This window comes from Zonotrichia leucophrys, chromosome 13 (genome assembly GCF_028769735.1).
Source record: "Zonotrichia leucophrys gambelii isolate GWCS_2022_RI chromosome 13, RI_Zleu_2.0, whole genome shotgun sequence".
Classification (NCBI taxonomy): Eukaryota; Metazoa; Chordata; class Aves; order Passeriformes; family Passerellidae; genus Zonotrichia; species Zonotrichia leucophrys.
In genome coordinates, this window is record NC_088183.1 from 3,385,152 (window position 1) to 3,403,960 (window position 18,809).

The 18,809-nt window shown below is 46.9% G+C and overlaps 1 protein-coding gene across 4 annotated transcripts in view; it reads left to right on the forward strand.

Moving 5' to 3' along the window:
- Window positions 1-18,809, forward strand: part of UIMC1 (ubiquitin interaction motif containing 1) — a 39,597-nt gene that overhangs the window by 4,438 nt on the left and 16,350 nt on the right. For 3 of the 4 annotated variants that reach the window (XM_064724617.1, XM_064724618.1, XM_064724615.1), the window contains exons 2-6: window positions 111-268; window positions 8,174-8,261; window positions 13,243-13,367; window positions 13,692-14,849; window positions 18,339-18,403. In XM_064724617.1, the coding sequence (XP_064580687.1) occupies window positions 119-268; window positions 8,174-8,261; window positions 13,243-13,367; window positions 13,692-14,849; window positions 18,339-18,403 (1,586 nt within the window). In that variant the 5' untranslated portion in view covers window positions 111-118. The remainder of the gene's footprint in view (window positions 1-110; window positions 269-8,173; window positions 8,262-13,242; window positions 13,368-13,691; window positions 14,850-18,338; window positions 18,404-18,809) is intronic. The other variant, XM_064724616.1, reaches the window with a different exon arrangement.

Sequence of the window (18,809 nt, forward strand, 5' to 3'; positions counted from 1 at the left end):
AATGCCTGGGGTCTTTTGCCTAAAAATAGCAAAAAAAAAAAAAAAAAAGTGCTAGGGGAAATCTAAATCAGAAGGAAACAAATGGCTTTTAATCTTTCCCTCTGTTTCAGAGTGAAGGATGCCGAGGAGGAAGAAGCCTGCAGAGGGCCTGGAGTCTCGAGGTCAGGATGAAGAGGAAGAGGAGGAAGAGAAGAAGAACCCAGCCAGTGCCAGGAAGAAGCGCAGTTTTGTGGATGCATTTATTGTTATATCCGACAGTGATGGAGAGGTCAGTGATGGGTTGGGGTGCCCAGAGCCTGGGCTGGGCCCTGCTGTTGCAGGACAGTGCCAGAGCAGCCCTTGCTGTCGTGCTGGGGTCAGGCTTTGCACAGAGGGTCCTGTGCTGTTCCTTTTCTTACATATGAGATGAATCAAATCCTATTTGACTAGGAAATGAATGGTGTGCTTCATGAGGGTGAGTTATGAGTCTGGGATTTGATAACCAAATCCTCTCAGAACTGAATCTGAAATGTAATTTAAAAGTAACCTTTCCTCAATCCCTTTACAAATCTTTTTTTTCATAATTTTTGTTTGATTGATTTCCAGCTAAACCTTAGCAACATGATTCTGTATTATGTGCAAATAGATAAGAAAATGATTCAGAACTCGGGCTTGTGAGTAGCTCAGAGACAGGCAGTGCCTGGTAAACTGATTCTGAATTACAGGAGCCTGAGTTTGTAACCCAGCTCCAAAGGGTGTAAAGGTGAATGTGGTGTGGGAGTGCCTGGCTAAGGCATCAAGGCTCAGTCGGCTTATGCACATCAGCATTACCCTCAAGATTGAAATGTCTGTGTTGGTTACACGGCATGAGCATGGGAACTCCTGCCTGGGGGAAACCCAGAGCCCTCAGAACCTGTGCCTGACTGAGTGAGGCTCACCAGAGGAAATTATTACAATCAGTTTTTTATGTGTGACTCGTACGGCTTTGCTCTGTCTTGCTGGTGATTGGGGATCCTAAGCTGCTTTTTGTAATTCCACCATTTTCAAAAGCATTTCAGTTCACTCTCAAGCTGTAGATCTTAAATCAGGTCCCTTTTGCTCCCACATCTGCAGTGTGCTGCTCTCCAATAAGGCGATTATCATGTGGGGAGAGGAAAATCACTAGAAATAAACAGTAAGAAGCTGTAGGGCAAACGATATTGGATGTTTTTTCTTCACATTGTCTGAGTTCTTTCCCATTGGGAAATTCCCTGAAAGAAATGGAACATATGGCAGTAATAGTTCAGTGGGGTTAAACCCTTAGCTCTGCAATATGCTAAGTTAACTTCAGATGTCTGCTGCATCACTGGCCTTTATTGTGAAACCTATAAGGAAAAAAGAAATCAGCAGCTATAAGAGCTGCTGCAGTACATAAAAGATCAGGACCTGTTATTGTCTGCAATTATTCATCTCAATGTGCACGTATCTGAAAAAGAGGAAACAAACGTCTCTTAAAACACATCTATAAAAAGGTTAGGCTCCCTCACTGTTCTCTAAGTTTGTCTATAAACAATAAATTCTGATGGCATAATCGGTCATATTACAGAAAAGGATATGCTCAGAGAGGCCGTTAAAGAGCCAATTAGGTTGTGTTTAAGTGACAACAGTTCAGTCAGTTGAATGAGTGGATTTATTCACTTCACTCTCTTTCTGTGAGTCATCAGCTTCCAGATCCAGTGCCACAGTCTCTTGTCGTGTTGTTTTCTGCAAAATCAAACGCAAAACTGATTTACTTGGGATCTCAAAAAAATAACTGTCTGCCTTCTGTAACTGTCTCGGCTCTTCTGTGTACATCAAGTTGAATTTCAATTTTGGACGTTGTAACTGTTGTTCTTGCACTGGTAAGACCTTGTTGTGTGTTCAAAAAGAGGTGTGGGAAGCTCAGATCAATAGCAATTTTAGAGAACAATATATTCTCAATTAATCTTGCATCTGTTAGGACATGGTTCCTTATGAATCAAAAGCTACAAGGACAATTTGGGCATCATTGATTCGATGGCTTTCTTCCTTGGCAGTCTCTTGGCAGGTATCTATAGAACAAGTCCCTAGTTCTGCTTCCAGACCAGCAGATCTTGTAGCAGCTGCACCTGGAAAGCCTCCAGCTTCTCACTTTTGATGATCTTTGGCAGACTGCCTCTCCCAGGAATTTTTCAGTCATGCTGGATTATCAAGCTCATCCATGTTATTTTGCCAAGTTCCCTTTCTTTGCTCATGTCTATGCTGTGGCATCTGCAGAGCTGCATCAGAAAAAAGTTTTCTGGACGTGAGGCTTTCTGATATCTGCTATATATAATCCTGGATTCGGGGAACACTTCTCTTTTTTTGGAAAGGGTCAGACAAAATAAGAACAGTCTCTCTGGCTTTGTGGAAGCCAGAGGAGATGACCTTCTTTGTGCAGACTGTGTCTCTGAAAATGCAGACATGCCGAATGAGTAGAGTGGTTCCCATCTCCCTTGGCTGTTTAATCCCACTGGGAATTGGTTGTCTGTGCCAGAAGATGGATGTTCATTCACAAATACACAATATTTCAAGTAGTGCCCAACAATGCTCTCTGAGCATGACCATTCCTGGTCTCCTGAACCTCATGCTTGCATTGGGCTGTTGGTTTGACCCCTGAAGTTATGTCTTCCAGATGATTGTTCCTGAGCACAGAGCCTGGCCAAGCATGAACTCTGAGCACAGCCCAAAAGTTGTGCTGACCTGTTAGACTGATCTGCAGCCTTTAGTGCAGTTGATCCTCACATGCTGCTGATCTGGTCTGGGACCTTTTGGAAGGGTCTTTTGCCTGGATAGATCCTTTGGGAGCTTTGAGAGTACCTGCCTGCACTTAGAAAGTTGGCATCAAGTCTCACAAGCTTTTTCTGCCAGATCCATCAGCTCTGCCAGCCCTCAGGGAACATATGACAAGACTCCAGGGTGATGGTGCCATCTATTTCTGCATGGCCTGTCTTCCCTTCAGTGTGGAACATCCCTTTGCCTGAGTGTTCCTGTGTTTGGAGATGCTCACAGCAGCATGTGTTGGTGTTCCAGATCAGATTTTGGCTGTTTAGGCATTGGCTAATACCCAGCCACTGCCCTGTTTCCATCATCTGTGACAGTGGACACTCACCTCAAGACCATGCATCTTGCTGTGGAGAGGGTGGCACTGGAAATGTCACAGCCAGGATGGCAGTGCCCACCTGTCATAGTTGAATCCCATCCAGTAGCTAAGTACCAGGCAGCTGCTTGCTCACTCCCACCCCATGGCAAGGAAGAGAATCGTGGGGAAAAAAGTAAATCTCGTGGGTTGAGATAAGAACAGCTTAATAATTGAAACAAGATAAAATATAATAATACTATTAATAATCCTAATGATAATATCAAGAATAATTGTAATGAAAAGAAGGGAGAGAGGAACTGCTTTTCATCAGGAGCTGTAGTGATAGGACAAGGAGGGATGGGTTCAGACTGAAAGGGGAGAAATTTAGGTTAGATATATGGAAGAAATTCTTCACTGTGAGGGTTGTGCAGCACTAGAAGAGGATGCCCAGAGAGGCTGTGGATGCCTCATCTCTGGCAGTGTTCAAGGCCAGGCAGTGAGCAACCCAGTCTTGTGGGAAGTGTGCAGGACAGGAGGGTTGGAATGAGATAATCTTTAAAGTCCCTTCCAACCCAAACCTTTCCATGATTCAGTGAGTAAAACCCAAGAGGAACCAGTGGCACAATGCAGTTGCTCACCACCCTCTGACCAGTGCCCATCCAGTCCCTGAGCAGCAGTCGGTGTCTCCCAGCCAATTCCCCCCTGTGCATACTCTGGCCATGAGGTTCTGTGCTGTGGAATTTCCCTTTGCCCAGTTCCCCCAGCTCCTTGTGCACCTGCTCACTGTCAGAGCACAGCAAACTGAACAGTCCTTGATTTAGAGCAAGCACTGCCTGGCACCAACTAAACCATTGGTGTGCCACCAACATTATTCTTGTACTAAATCCAAAACACAGCACTGCACCAGCTCTAGGAATAAAAATAACTTAATCCCAGGACACCACCTCACACCACTGACCATTGGAGCAAAGCAGAACCACACAGGAGTTTGCTGCAGTGCCCTGCTGTCTCTGTGGGCTCTGCTGCTACCAAGGGACCCAGTGCCTCCATCTCCCAGGGGAGAATGCAATGTGAGTTGGTTCTGGAGGAGGCTTCATGGCTCTGCTGAGCTCACTTGTTGAAAATCAGATTGATCTGAATCCAGGCTCCTCACAGCCCAGTAAAGCCCTTTTTCCTACAGAGCCCTCTCTCCCTGTGTCAGGAACTGCATATCCTGGCAAGAGCCTCGTTGTGTCTTGTTGTTCATCTCCACTTCCAGCAGGTTTGTTCTAATGAGCTGAAAGAGCAAAGCTGAAACAGATTCTGAACTGAAGTCAGAGACTAATAAAGTAGGGTGTGATATTAATTTCAGCAGCAGCCTTGGCAAGAGCCAAACATGGTAATTCCAAGATCTAATTGGCTTTTAAAAATAAATTAGTCTGGTTTTCATCTGCATATTTCCCATGCAGGATGTGTGCTGTTTGGCTGTGCCCTATTGTTAGATGGTCCCAACTGCTGTTGAGCAGTAAAATTACCCAGACCTTTTGACTTTGCAGTCTGCACTGTTAGGGGTGGAGACATTCTGCTGTAGCCTTTTCTTCCTTGAGTCAGTAGAAGCTGATTTCTGTGGTTTATCATGTGGATTTGAGGGAGCAGGATGTGGGATCCTGGCTACTGGCTTCCATTTATGGGCTTTTAGAAATGACTGGAGCTGTATCTGTTTCTGCTGGCAGAGTCAGGTTCTCTTAAGTGTGTGCAAAAGCATTTTTAAAATGGGAATTTGATTTCCTGCTGTCTGGTGAAACCAAGCAGGTTACAAAAACAAGGAAGAATAATAGTGGCTGCCTTCCACTAAATGTGTGGAAGACTTTGGAAACCTGTCTATTTCTTCATCTGTGTACAATGCTGACAGGGAAATTGCTCATAAGAGAGCATCATAAATTAAAGTGCAGAGCCTGACACACAGGAAGAGAATTTGGGTTCCTTCTGGCCATTATGCCTTGAATTGACAGCAGAGGAGGAGGGGTGCTCTCCTGGCTGGCACTGAGCAGAGGTGTGCAGTCCCTACCTTGCTTCCACTACAATAATTAGTTTCCCTTGGAAGATATGTGTATTGGAGATGACCTTGTAACTGAGAGTATTGGCTGCAGTTTGGGAATATTTTAATTGATTAAGATTATTTTTGGACTAGTGATCTTATTAGAAAGGCAGTTGGTTGAGAGGCCCCTTGAGTTCCTATTATCCTTGTAGATAGATGAGCATTAAAAGGTTGGGTCAGGAGGAGCAGGCCCTGTTGTCTTCTCTGAATTTTCTTGGCCCCTTCTGTTTCTACCATCCCCGCCTGCATTTATGCAGAGCACTCTGGGGCCTGTGGGGCTCTCTCCCAGCAGAGGTACAAACAGCCATAAATCCTAATTAAAAGGTATGTTTTATTTTCTGAGTTTAAAACTAAAAAAGATTTGAGAATTCTTGGAATTGAGATGTGTGTATATATTTTGGCCCATCAGGATTAATTGGATTTGCTTCAGCGGTTCACTGTAGCGTGGCTGCTCAGTAGAACGCTGCTGAGCAATTTAAACATCTTTCTCGAATGTATGAGGTTCCTACAACAACGTGTCCTGCAATAATTTTGCTCCTGCCACTGATGTAAATGTTGAGATTGTTCAGGAGCAGCACGGGGAAGCGAGGCACGTACTTGGCTGTGCCCTGGGTGTGAGCAGTGTGTCCGGCACTCTGCTCCCCTCAGGAGCCCTGGAGGTGCTGGAGCCCCACGTTGTGCCCTGGTGGGAGTTGTGAGTGTGCCTCTGTGCACAGAGCAGGCACTGCCAGCCCTGCAAAGTTTGGTGTGCTCATAAATCACACCCGTGCCCTGCAAGAGAGCTGCAGATGAGAGTGTCAGGGTTGACCTTCCAGCAAGTGCAGGAGTGGTGAGGGGAAGATTGATGCCTAGAGAGAAGAGCTGGGGATTTACAGAGCGTGTTAGGATTAAATTGCCCCTGCTTTAAGCTGGGCTGGGTTTAGCATTGTTAGGCAGGGTTTTGGGGGAGGGCAGGAGAGCTATTGCTGAACCTCCTCCAGTGTATAACCCTAGTGCAGTCCTGGTGTGATCCCACGGGCTGTTCCCCGTCCCCTGAGGTGGGAGCAGCCCACGAGGTCAGCATGGGGCTGTTGCTGCAGACCCAGGCAGGGCAGTTTGGGGTGGGAGATCCCATGGTTTATGGAAAGCTGTGGAGAGGGGCACTATGCCAGGGCTCTGGAAGAGAGAGGATTTCACCTCCTGAGCAGGAGCTTGGGATCCATCTCCTAGGAAGAGAGACGCTGGGTGTGAAGCAGCCTTTTGGAGACACAGTGGCAGATCTTGGAAAGGGGGTACCTAAACCAGTCTGTGTGGGGAGGAGAAGGAATCACTCACAGAAAAAACCCTTAGGCAGAAGCATGAGTGTGTGTGGGCTTGCCAAGCATGATTGCTGCTGTGTTGTGAGGTGATTCTTAAGTCAGTGGAAGTGAGGAATGGTGTAGGTATTAGGGCATGTAAAAGCTGTAATGTATTAAGGTTTCAGGAAACCACCTAATAGTATGTCTTGCAAAATCTTAGTTAGATAAATAATTTAATTTGGTCTAGATAGCAGCATTCCTGGATTGAAACGCTGCTAAAAGACTGTCAGTAAGAGCTGCTGATGAACAAAGGAGAGGCTCATCTGGGGGAGATGTAAAGCTGAGGCCAAGAGGATCAATATTAGGTCTGTGTGTCTTTTAACATCCTCATTAATGATCTGTAAGAGGGAGCAAGTGGTGTATATAGATTAATAAAATCTACAGATAACACTAAAGCCAGAGATGTCTTCAACAAAACTCAGCACACAGATGCAGTCTGAAAGACTTCACAGGTTCAGAAACATGGGCAAGGGATAAAAGAAATGGATGACACTCAAAAATAATCACTACCTCTGTTTGTGTGAAAGTAGCCCAAGCCATGTGCCCCTCCCTGAACCCTTCTCTTGGCACAGGAGGTGGAGTGAGGCACAAGCATGTGGCCCATGTGTCTCCTGGCAGCAAAACCCAATGTAGCTGCAGAGGGAGCAGTGCAAAGCCATCCTGGCCAAGCGTGGGTCTCTGCCTGAAACACTGGATTTGATTCTAATCCTACCTGATTTAGAGACACAAATTGGAAGGGGTCCAGTGCCAGCCTTGGGTAATGTGTGTGCCCTTGCCTAAGCTGTTAGGACAGCAACTTACAGAAATTTGTGTCATTTAAGCCTGTGCCCATTTGTGCTGCAATCCTTGTGCTTAAAGCAGCACACATTTAAGTTGTTGGTGGGAGTATTGTTCCAGAGAGCCTCGAGACAACAAGTTTCTCAAGTATTCAAGTTTCAAAAATGAAATACTTTTGGCAATACTGCCCAAAGAAGATGTGGATGCCCCTCAAAGTGTTCAAGGCCAGGTTGGATTGGGCTCTGAGCACCCTGATCTCGTGGAAGGTGCCCTTGCCCATGGCAGAATTGAAATTAGATAATCTTTAAAGTCTCTTCCAACTCAAACCATTCTTTGATTCTATGAATACAATGAGAGAATAGCATGAGGAAGAAATACAGCTGGCCCTCCTGCCCTCAGGCTGCATTGGTGTGGGTCTCCAAAAATGACCAGGGATTCTGGTTTGGACCACCTGAGATTGCCTGGCCTTAGTACTAGAGGCTGCATGGCAGGAAACAGCCCTGGCTTGCAGGTGTGTGATGCTCAGTTATAAAAAGGTTCTGTTTTTCTCTTTTGAGTGCTTACAAATATCAATGTTTTAGCAAGGCCAAACAAATTCTCTCTAAAATCATGGGTAGCAGGTGCAGTGCATGGTGGTGACTGGCATGAAGTCTATTGTCTCTCCTACTTCTCTGTTTATGTCAGTCTGTAACTCTTTTTGCTCGTTATGCTTATCACACAGCTTTTAATAGTTACAGAATGTGTTTGAATTACGTTTGAAATTCAAATTTCACTCAAATAGACGCTTGTTCTTGAACCAGTGTTTGTGTCTGAGTAGTTGGGGGGAGGGGGCTGGTAGTATTTCTTACATACTGCATGCACTCACCATGTTCTTTTCCATTGCAGCAGGAGCCAAAGGAAGAGAGTGGCTTGCAAAAGAAGAGAACAAAGCAGCTGGATCGAACAAAGTTTGCTGCTAAAAGAAAAATTGCACGTACGTCTGGACTGTGGGGCTGGGTCTGGTGCTGAGCAGCTTCTGCTCTTTGTGTTAAGAGATTATTTCCCTTGCAGAAAGGCTGTGACATGGCTGGGGATGCAGAAAAGACCCTTCACAGGGCTAAATTTTGTACTTCCACAATCAGTGTGCGAGGGTGTTGGTACCTCACCGGGTTCAAAGCTGTCTGAGGCTGATGTGAAAGCGCCGTCAGTCACAAACTGCGTTCCTGTCCAGGCCCCTCTGCTCCTGTCTGTCCCTGAAACATCACCGTGCTCTGACCCGACAGCTGCCGCTCAGGAAGGATCTGAGTCGCAGCTGACAGTTCTCTGAAATCATCAGCTCACACTGTGGGGGCAGCCAGAGCACCAGCAGCGCTGGGCATCATAAGGAAGGGTGTTAAGGGATTTGGTTGATGTAATTTTGCTGTTACATAAAGTGTTGGTGCACCCTTGTCACAGCGCTGTGTGCAGTGCTGGCCTCTGCATAGCAAGGACACAGTGGTGCATCAGCCCAAGTCATGGAGGGGTAGAACAGCTGCCTGGTGAGGAGAGTCTGCAAAGATTGGGGCTGCTTTGTTAGGAGAGAACGGTGGGATCAAAGTTCCCATTGGGAAGGCAATGCCTCAGCTGAGCACAGAGCTGTTGTTTACCAGCTCATGGGGTGTATCAGTGCAAAAAGCAAAAAATAGATGGGTTTAAAATGGGTGAAGGACACTCATGCTTCACACAGCATGGGGTGAACTCCTGGAAGTTTGTGTCACAGGAGGTTGTGGAGAGGTCAGCATCAACTGCTTTAATAAGGGATTAAATGCATTCATGAACAATAAATCTGTGAACAGATGCTAAAGGCTGGGATGTTCCTGCTCATATTCTGATGTACAGGCAGAAGGGCCCACTGAGCATGGCCACCATACCTCTGCTCCCTGTACAGCCCCACATATTACAGCAGCCAGGCCCCAGAGGGTCCCCACTCGTGTTCCTGTGCTCTGTGAGGCAGTGGTCCATCCAGCACATAAAATTCAGGACTTTTTTAGAATGGGAAGGATGTTGCCTCCTGCAAAACCCAAAGCAATCACTGAACAAAATGGAGCACGCCAGTGCTCCGCAAGCAGCAGCAGTTGGGCTTGTCAGTCCTCACAGGGCTTGTGTGAATTAAATTGTTTTTAATAGAGGCCTAAGGCCATAGCACAGAACAGCCCAGCTCTTTGTGGGAGCTGCAACCCACTGTGCATGTCAGTGTTGAGCAAGTGAGATAGCAAAGTCAGAGATGGGAAAAGAGTTCTTTTTCTCATTCTTCTTTTTCTCCCAAAGGAAACAGAGCACCAAATTAAAGCTGAAACCCCTCCTTGGAGATGCCACTAAAATGTGACCAAGCATATGGTGCTAAGAGCAGGGATCTGCTGAAGTTGGATATCCTCGTTGCATCATTGAGCATGTAGGGTTTCAGGAGCTGGTGCTGTGCAAAAGGTGTTCAGTGTGCTCCAGAAAATCCACAGGAGACAGGGCCGGCTCTCCAGACGTTGTGTAACAGAGGAGTTCTGCTGTGTTTCTAGATGTTGAAATTATTAATAATAGCTTTTCTTTTCCTGGGGCACAAGCTGCCTTTTTTTGTTGCTTAGTGTGCTCGTCTGAGTTTGGGGGTGCTTGGCACCACACAGTCGGCGAGCAGGGGCTTATTTAAGCACGTGTGATGGTGGGGCTGTTCTCATTTGTGGGAAGCTATAATTAGACTTTTGGTGTTTGCTTTTAGGCAAATTAAGACTTGAAGTAGTAATTATTTTTCCCAGTGTCTTTAAATAAATTCTTTGAATTGCGAGGCAAATTGGTCTTTTGTAAAGATTGGGTGCTTCTGGGTAGAGCAAGTTCTTTCTCCTCAAAACTGGAAAATTTCGGATATTGGCAGGCACTCGATATGAAGCGTATCCTCCCTTTTTTGCTTTGTTGTGGTTTTATTCATTTTAACCTAGAGCCATAACTAAAATATATCTGTGACGTTTCATCCTGACAGGATAAATGGAAATACAAAACCTAAAGAAGTCTCTCTCTATTTCCAGAGGAAGTCAGTGCTTTAAAGCACATTTGAATGTTTTTACTGTAATTGCGCTTTGGATATGTAAAAATACTGAGATCCCGCACTTCTGTTATTTTTGAGTAAATCTCTTATTAGTAAGTGTTATAACTACAACTAGTGGGGTTTTGCATCTAATTCACTTTGCAAATGTCAAAATGGAACATAAATCGCTTTGCAAATTGCCGTATTAGCATTTAAAAAGGCTCTGAAATGGTTTAATTTGTTTAGGGCTGCCGTATCTCAAAAACAGTTTCTCTCTGACCCCTCCTTGCCATCTGCGGGTCTCCTGGATGCCCCGGTCCCCAGAGGGGCGCTGGGATTTCCTGCCGCGTTGGGATGGACCTGTGACAAGAGGATTTTGGAGTGTGAGATTCCCAGTGCCGGTGCTTCCCCCGGGAATGGGCCCCTGCAAGGCAGGCGAGTGATGAGTGTGAGCTGAGCATCGCTCCAGATGGAGAGGGCTCGTTTCTCCTGGGATCTGCGGAGCCCCCACCACACGCTCTGAGCTCTCTCCCCAGCTCTGTTTGCACACAGTGGTCGGGGGCTAACGCAGCACTCTGCGTTTCTAATCATCATAAATTATGACGGCTGCAATCAGCATCAAGTTTAATAAAACACACGGTGCTGAGAAGTGATCAGTCCTGGAGCATGAAATACTGTCAGCTTCACTTAAAGCAGGTCGGGTCTGCTGGAAGGCACGAGCAGAGCTGCTCTTTGCTCTCCCCACAGTAATGCCAGGTGGATTTTAAACTCGAGTTTTCCCCATCTCCAGAGCACCTACTCAACTGGAACGTGCACTAAGTGCATCTTGTTTGTCACTGGTTTCTTTGCCAGAGGCAGCATTTGTCTGGCACATTCCCTGTCCCCAGAGGGGAAATTGCTGTGCCAGGGAGGGAGAAGAAAACAAAATGTACAGCAGTAACTCGCCAAAAAATGTTTCTTTTTATTAAGCTTCATGGATGTTGATAGCCTGAACTGGCAAATGTTCAGGCCCCTGTTGAAGCACGTGGAAAGTCGTGTGTTGCAGGGTGCTGATCATGTGCACCAGTTTTCCTGCACATGTCTGAGTTTACAGGATCTAGCCTGGTTGCTGCGATGGTTTAGGCAGGAAAACAAATCAGCACACACTTTCTGAATGCTTGGAAGGTGTTTGGTGTAATGGGAAAAGAAAAGACTGTAGGTAGCACTAAGTGATATGGTCTGGATGACACGGTGGTGATTGGTCAAAGGTTGGACTCAATCTCAGTGGTGTTTTCCAACCTAATTGACTCTGTGATATGCTGCTTAATGCTGCTGTTCTTGGGGCTGGGAGCTTTCTCCATACACTGGACTGTGCTTTCCATTAAAGAATGGTGTTTTGTTTGTTTTTTTTTGCCCTGGTCCCTCCTGGCTGTAACATCATTGAGTGACTTTGTCCAAGGACAAAAGATCCCCATGAGCCCTGAAAGCGCTGCAGTCTGCTTTCCCTTCAACCCCTTTCTTAATTTTCAAATAAATTACCCCGCTACCCCAACCCAAACCAACAACCTGAAGCTAAGTGCTGTTGTAGTAGGACACATAAAGGAATCTGAAGGTAATCAGTCCAGAAATGCTTCAGCCCCTGCTTGGGTGGGGGAGCAGGAGGCTGCCAGCATCCAGGAGCTGGGGGAAGGGCAGAGCTGTGCTCTGTGGATGCTCCTGCTTGCAGCAGCGCTGTCATGGACGGGCTGCAGCACGGCCGGAGCGCGGCTGCACTGCTGTGTTGGGGAGAGCAAGGGGTAGAAAATGGGAGCCTGCAACCTGTGAATGCAGCTTTATCCAGCCTGTCTCTGGAGCTGGCTGCAGTGAGGGCATGTTGTGTGCCTGGGCAGCCTCCCTGTTCAAATGGCATGTCTTAAAGATGTTGTAGCCGTCGGAGAGCGCGAGCCTTTGGTTCATGCATGAGATGGCGCGTGCAGGATTCTGCCTGGAGGAGGGAGCGGGTTCTGAAGGAAATCTGTCAATTTGTTTCAAGTGAGAAGATGTATTTTTTCAGCTCCTGAGAGTGCTGTTGAGTTGTTTTTCAAGCTGCACTCCATTCTGCAGGCATTGTATATTTTAAGCAGAGTGAAAGTGTTGGATTGAATCTCAGTAAATAAGTGTTTTCCAAAGTAACTAACTGCTTTGTTTCTACATAGCCAGTCTAGACTTTTGGTTTGATTGGAGCGAGGAATATTTCAGGAATAAATTTTCTGCTGAAATAGCAGTTACAACTGTAGGAAACCTGTTTCCCATGCATGACTGACTTAGTGATGCAGTAGAGTGGTGATGTGAGCAGAAGGGGGTTGTATGCATGTGAAATATCCTCTATAATACCACCAAGCAAGTAACATTATCCTCCACAGAGCTTTCCACCTGAGGCTCGGGGTGAAAAACATGTAGCTCTTTTTCTCTTGATAGGTCTCCTGTGGTATTGCAGGTATTTGTGTCAGAAGACAATGAGTTGTGCTGCTCAGTTAGTAAAAAAGTCTCTTAAAGATGTGTTGTTTATCCTGCTTTGCTGCTGAGCCTAGCCAATACAAAAATGAGCACACTTCAGAAATCTGTCCTTTTCCTCTCTCCTTGAACATGCATTCTGCAGCTGCAGTGTGTGTTGTTTGATGGCAAATAAAATGTCATGTTGCAGTTAATATACTCGGGGAATGGGAGCTTAGATTGCTGTAGAAACCTGAGGTGAAGTTCCTGACCTGAGTTACCTTTCTCATTTAGTGTTGCCTGCTCCAGTTTTGTTGACACCTTTCCAGGACAGCTGAGGTTTAGATGATTTTCTCTGCATTCCTCCTGGGAAGGTGGGGCTCTCACCCATTTCTCCCTACATGCTGGATGTTCACTGAGTGTTTACATACACCTGCAGCTGTGACTTGACATTATCCTGTTTCTTCTGCTGTAGAGATGACTGAAGAGGAACAATTTGCACTGGCCCTGAAAATGAGTGAGCAAGAGGCTAGACAAGTGAACTGTCAGGAAGAGGAAGAGGAGGAGCTCTTGAGGAAGGCCATTGCTGAGAGCCTTAGCGTAAGTGCACTTCTGTGAAGAGGCTCACCAGGGTTCTTAGCAACATTGCTGTCTCTGCTTGCTTTACCATGCTGCAAAAGAAAGTTTTACTGGGGGACATAAATATTCCCAGCACAAACTGGAATGACAGCAGCTGCAGAGTGGTTGCTTTGTACTGTTCCTAGTGAGAGGAACATGAAGTCTAACCCCAGCTGTCCCTATTTTGGGGTACAGAGTTCTGATTTGGGATAGGGAGATCTGCAGTCCAGTGTGCTGGGGCAGCCCTTGGTTGTGCTGTGCTGATAGGGAACACATCTGTAGGAGAGTGAACCTTTTGTTTTTCAGAGCTGTCAGCCCTCAGACTCATCGACTGCATCTCCTCATCTGTCAGTGGAAGCACTGGATTCACAGGGCCCAAGCCAGCCTGCTGAGAGAGAAGGCTCTGAGCTCCTGGGAGGCCTGGCATTCTGCCCTGACACCCCTCCCTCTGACTGCAGCTCCCACTCACAGAGCTCCAGAGCTGATGGGAATGGACAGATGGATGTCGCCCGGAGCCCCTTGGTAGTGTTGAGGAGGTTGAGCCAGGAAATCGTTGAAAGCTCACTAGTATCCAGCATAATCGTGTCTCCGGGGAAGGGCCAGCCTGTGACAAGGTCAAGTGAAAAGCCTTCCTCACCAGCAGAAAGTGATTCGAGTAACATGTTACCCAGCACTCTGGGAGGGGACTTCATGTCTTTGAGTCCCACCCTTGGCAAGGTGGCTTCAGGAGGCTCCTGGCGACTCACACCTCGGAGACTGTTCAGCAGCCCCTCCAGCTCTTCCGAGGCAGCAGGCCACGAACCAAAAGAGCAGCTCCTGCCCTGCACTGGCCATTCTGCAGGAGAAGCTGGTGCTGGGAGCTCAGCCACTCCATCCTGGAAGAGCAGGACCACAGAACAGTGTGACAGCCCCAGGAGGAGTGGTGGAGGAGCAGGTACCAAACACAGCTCACAGCCTGGGCACACTGCCAAGGTCTGTGTTTCCACAGAGCAAGCAGAGCAGAATGAGGGGTCTGGCAGTACCCCAGATCTTTCCATGCTGTCTGTGGAGGAGAAGCACAAACAGGAGGAGGCAAGAAACACAGTGCACTATTACTGGGGCATCCCCTTCTGCCCCAAAGGGGTGGACCCCAACCAGTACACCAAAGTCATCTTGTGTCAGCTGGAGGTTTACCAGAAGAGCCTGAAGCAGGCTCAGAGGCAGCTGTTGCATAAGAAGGAGTTTGGTAACCCAGTTGTGCCCAGTCCTTCCTTGAGCCAAAACGAGCTTGGGAAAGGAGAAGAGATAGGCAGGGAGAATGGGGTTGCTGATGGTACAGAAGATGGAGACACAGAAGGACAAGAGTCTGAAAACATCAACTGGCTCCACCCTTCAAAGAGGAGGGAGGCAGAGAGTCCAGGGCACAGCATGGAAGAAGATAAGAACTCCACTTCTGATGATGAACCGACCACCAGCTACTGCCAGGTAAGAGCTTTGTCACTGAGCAGAGGTTGAGCAGCCATGCCCTTCTGTCCTTTTTATGGTTCAGTCCCTTCTGCAAAGTAGGCACTGCTATTTAATGCCCCTCTTAAATTTAGGGACTTCCTCCCCCAGCCACACAGGTTATGTGGAAAGGAGAGAAGTGTACAGGCTGACACCCAGCTCTCACAGGGCAGGGGCCATTGAGCAGCCTGGCAGTCATCATTAATGCTCCAGAGAGCAACACATGCAGCTGATCCTTCTCAGAAGGATGCAGCCTGGCAGTGTGCCAAGGCAGAGGACACAGAGGTGATGCTGACCACCACCAGCTCTGGTTTATAAACCTGTGGCTGCGTGGGGAGCTCTTGGTTTCTCTTTGCAGACAGAGATGTGGGTTTGTCCTTGCAGCACAGCCTTTCCTGTTTGCTCCTCCATGCTTATCTGCATCCATAAGTGCTTCACTTCGGAAGTGCTCTTCTCCCTGGTGGCTGGGAGAGGCTCTGTGTGGTCACAGGCATTTTCTGCCTGCCCTGGTGACCTGTCAGCACGGTGGTGCTCCCTGTCCTTGTGCTGGTGTTGGGCACCAGGCTCGGGTGTGTTAGACACTAGGTGTCAGCCTCTGTCTCTGTCAGGGCTCTCCTGCTGGAGCGGAAGGCAGCTTTCTGTCACTGCTAAGTTTAAACAGATTGCTAGTCAGATGAAGTATTTATTACTGCTGTATTTTAGGTTTGTGTCAGCCTTTTCCAACCCTCATTTTTCATAATGACTTCACTCCCGGATCATTGTATAACTTTATCTTCTCTATGACTGAAGCCTTGGCTCTGTTGTTCCTGTTTTCAAGTGTATTTGATCATTTACCCTGGTGTTAGAAAGATACTTAACTTGTTTTGTGATATTTATATTCTGTCTTGTAATATTGAACACTTAGGAAAAACGTCATGTCTGCATTTTCTGGTTGCAGAAAAAGAGCAGAGCAGCCTGTGCTGAAATGTGACTTTTCATGACAGTGCTTTGGCTCGGGTTTAGCAGATGGAGATTTAAACAAGCCTTAGAGGTGATCTGCAGAGGAAAGGAACTGACTTGTGCCCTTTTTCATTTCCTCAGGATAGATACAAAAGACCTGAGAGGTTCTTAAAGCAAACTGCACTTTTTTTCTGTAGCTTTTCCCCTGGAAATGAAGGTGTCATTATGCTGGAAGATTGGGGTGACTAGAGGTCTTTGGATGTGTACTCTAAAGCCCTTGGGAAGCTACAGCAGCTGGGAAGGGCGTGAACTTTTAATCAGTACTGAAAATTGTGTGGTATTTTTTAAAATATTATCTGTTTAATGCTAATACCTAATTAATTCTTGGGGAGAAAAGAGGTTTTAGTGGTGCTGAGTGGTAACTTGTAACCCACTCCTCTTGACCATGGGAGCTGTCTCAGAGCCATAGCCCAGAGATGTAGCCTTTCTGATATTTTCAAGGTGAAAAAATAAAGGAGGGGGAGCAGATTTTACAATTTCAACCCTAGCCCAAAATTTGCCAGTCTTTTATTTACACGAGAGAAAATATTTTCTAAATGCCTTTTCATCTGCTTTATCACACCCAGCATGAGAGGCAGCTCCTTTCTCTCGCCTCTCTGTGCAGTCGCACACTGAGGCCAGAGCAGGTGATTTACTTGCAAAATCAATATGTTTGATGTTTGCTTGTGCCTTGTCTCCATTTTTTTTTTCCCCTCTATCAAATACAATTCCACTGGCAGTGACAAAGGAGGGGCCCAGAGCTGTCATGTCTCCACCTTGCTGCGTCTCTTGGAGACCCTTTGCTGCCTGTGCTGCCCTGGGGCTCCCCCAGTGCCACCAGGGCTGCTCTGCTGCTGGGGCTGGTGGGAGATACTGGGCTGTGCTGAGTGTAGAAACCATCCTTGAGGACTCAAAACCGTCCTTGAAAAAGGACATGGCCTCATGCCATGTGTGAAATGAAGGTGCAAATGATGTGCTTGAGGGAGGCTGCCTCTACTCCTGCCCTGAAACCCTCACCTGCAATGGGCACAGACCTTCCACCCTGGCAGCAGTCAACTCCTGCCACTGCCTCCTCCTACAGCCAGGGGTTGTTTGCACAGAACAAATCCTGGTTGTCAGGAGATCTCACAGCCCGTGAACCTGCACTAACAAACTTCAGTGCTAATAGAATCAATTTTTTTCAGAGCCTTTCATATAAGGTTAGGGAACTCTCGGTGTTTAAAAGATTCAGAGGGAAAAGATCCAATTCTGGAGATTTAGAGTCTGGTGACCTGAATTAGTGCCATATTTTATAACAGATGTACAAGGAAAAACAGAAACATGGATGAGTGTTCATGACCAGGGCAGAGGCGTTTTTAAGAAATGCACAATATGGGACAAAGACAAATAAAAATAAAAGAGGAGGTGTGGTATTTTATGTTAATGATGAGCTAGGCTGTAAAGAAGTAAAGAAAGTGTAGATAAAATGGGATATTTGGGGGTTGGAGTCATGTTAGAGAAATTTGACAGGAGAGGCCTTGATTTGAAACTTGCTGGGGAAGCATATCCAGGGGTGGAGCTGATCGAAGTTGAAACCTTTGGTGGAAATCAAGCTCACAGCATTTGATAGACTCAAGGAAGGGGGAGGAAAACTCCTTGGGTTTCTTTGAGACCTAGCATGAGAAATTGTAGGCCTGAGTGCAAGGACTGCTAATAAACCGTTGTAATTCCACCTGATTAGAGGATGGCAAGTGTAGCGTGTACACTGCAGAAGAAGAAAGGGATCTGGGTAATGACTGGCATGTTAGCCTGACCTCAGCAGTGCATGAGGCTTTTGAACAAATTTTAAAGGAAAGAATAAGTGGAGTCATAGAGCTAAATGAAAACCGGGATAAAATGCACACAGATTTTCCAGCTGTAGATTGTGCAGGTTAATCTGTTCTCCTCCTTAGATGGGACAGCTGATTTCCCAGGCAAGAAAAATGCAACAGATTTTATCTCTAGGAAATTTCAGAGAAGTGCTTCTCATGGTCAGGCATCAGCTGTACCAGTTGATCAGGTCATTCTGGCTCAGGAAAATAAATTTTAAAGTGGAGTAGGTGAGAGCTGCTAGGGTACCTGGGGGAGTGTAGGGGACACTAAAAACTTTGGGTTGTTTCAAGCTCAGCACAGGTAGAGGTGGAGAAAAGCTGTGGTTGCTGCTTCCAAACACATTGAGGTGGGTGCTGAGAGCAGGCAGAGAGCGTGGAAGATGATGGCAGTGTTGGGAGGAGTGGATGGGCATGGGCTGTCCAGGAACATGTCTAGGCAGCAAGGTAACAAAAAGTACTGCCAGGTTTTATTGCAGGGAGCACCTTGCCAAAAGCAGGGATGGAGAGAAAAAGCTGACTCGTTCCGGATGGACACTGAGCCATTTTCAGATAAAAATATACAGCAGACTGGCTGCAGTGTCATGGACAGACCCCAGTCAGCTGTGCACATTGTTTTATGTAACACCAGAATTTCCCTTTCCAGCCCTCCCAGGTACTGCCTGCAGAGGATGTGCCTGAAGATGGGGAACCCATGCAAATTGCACAGAGGTGAGTGGGGTGATCAGAGTGTGGGGCTCACAGGTTCTCTCTAGTGATATGGGCTCTTCCACTCTCCCTGGAGTGTTTTGGGGTGTAGTCAACCCACAGCTTGCTGGAAAGGCTGGCTGCAGCCCCTGCTGTTATGTATCCCTGGAAATAGATGCTTTGGAGCAGCAAGGGAGAGGAGGGGGACAGCTGAGGAGAAGGGATCAGTTGCTGTTGTTACTTGATAAGATGTGCAAGGTGCATTATTGTACAAGTTGAAGGAGTTGCTCCTTGCCCTCTGAGGCTCCTGTGACGTGGTGCAGTGAGGCCATGGGGAGCTGGAGGTGAGTTACAGCCGTGCCATCCTTGTCTGTCGGGGAAGGCAGCATGGGGAAGGGTTTACTGGATTTCTGTGTGTATTTTTATGTTC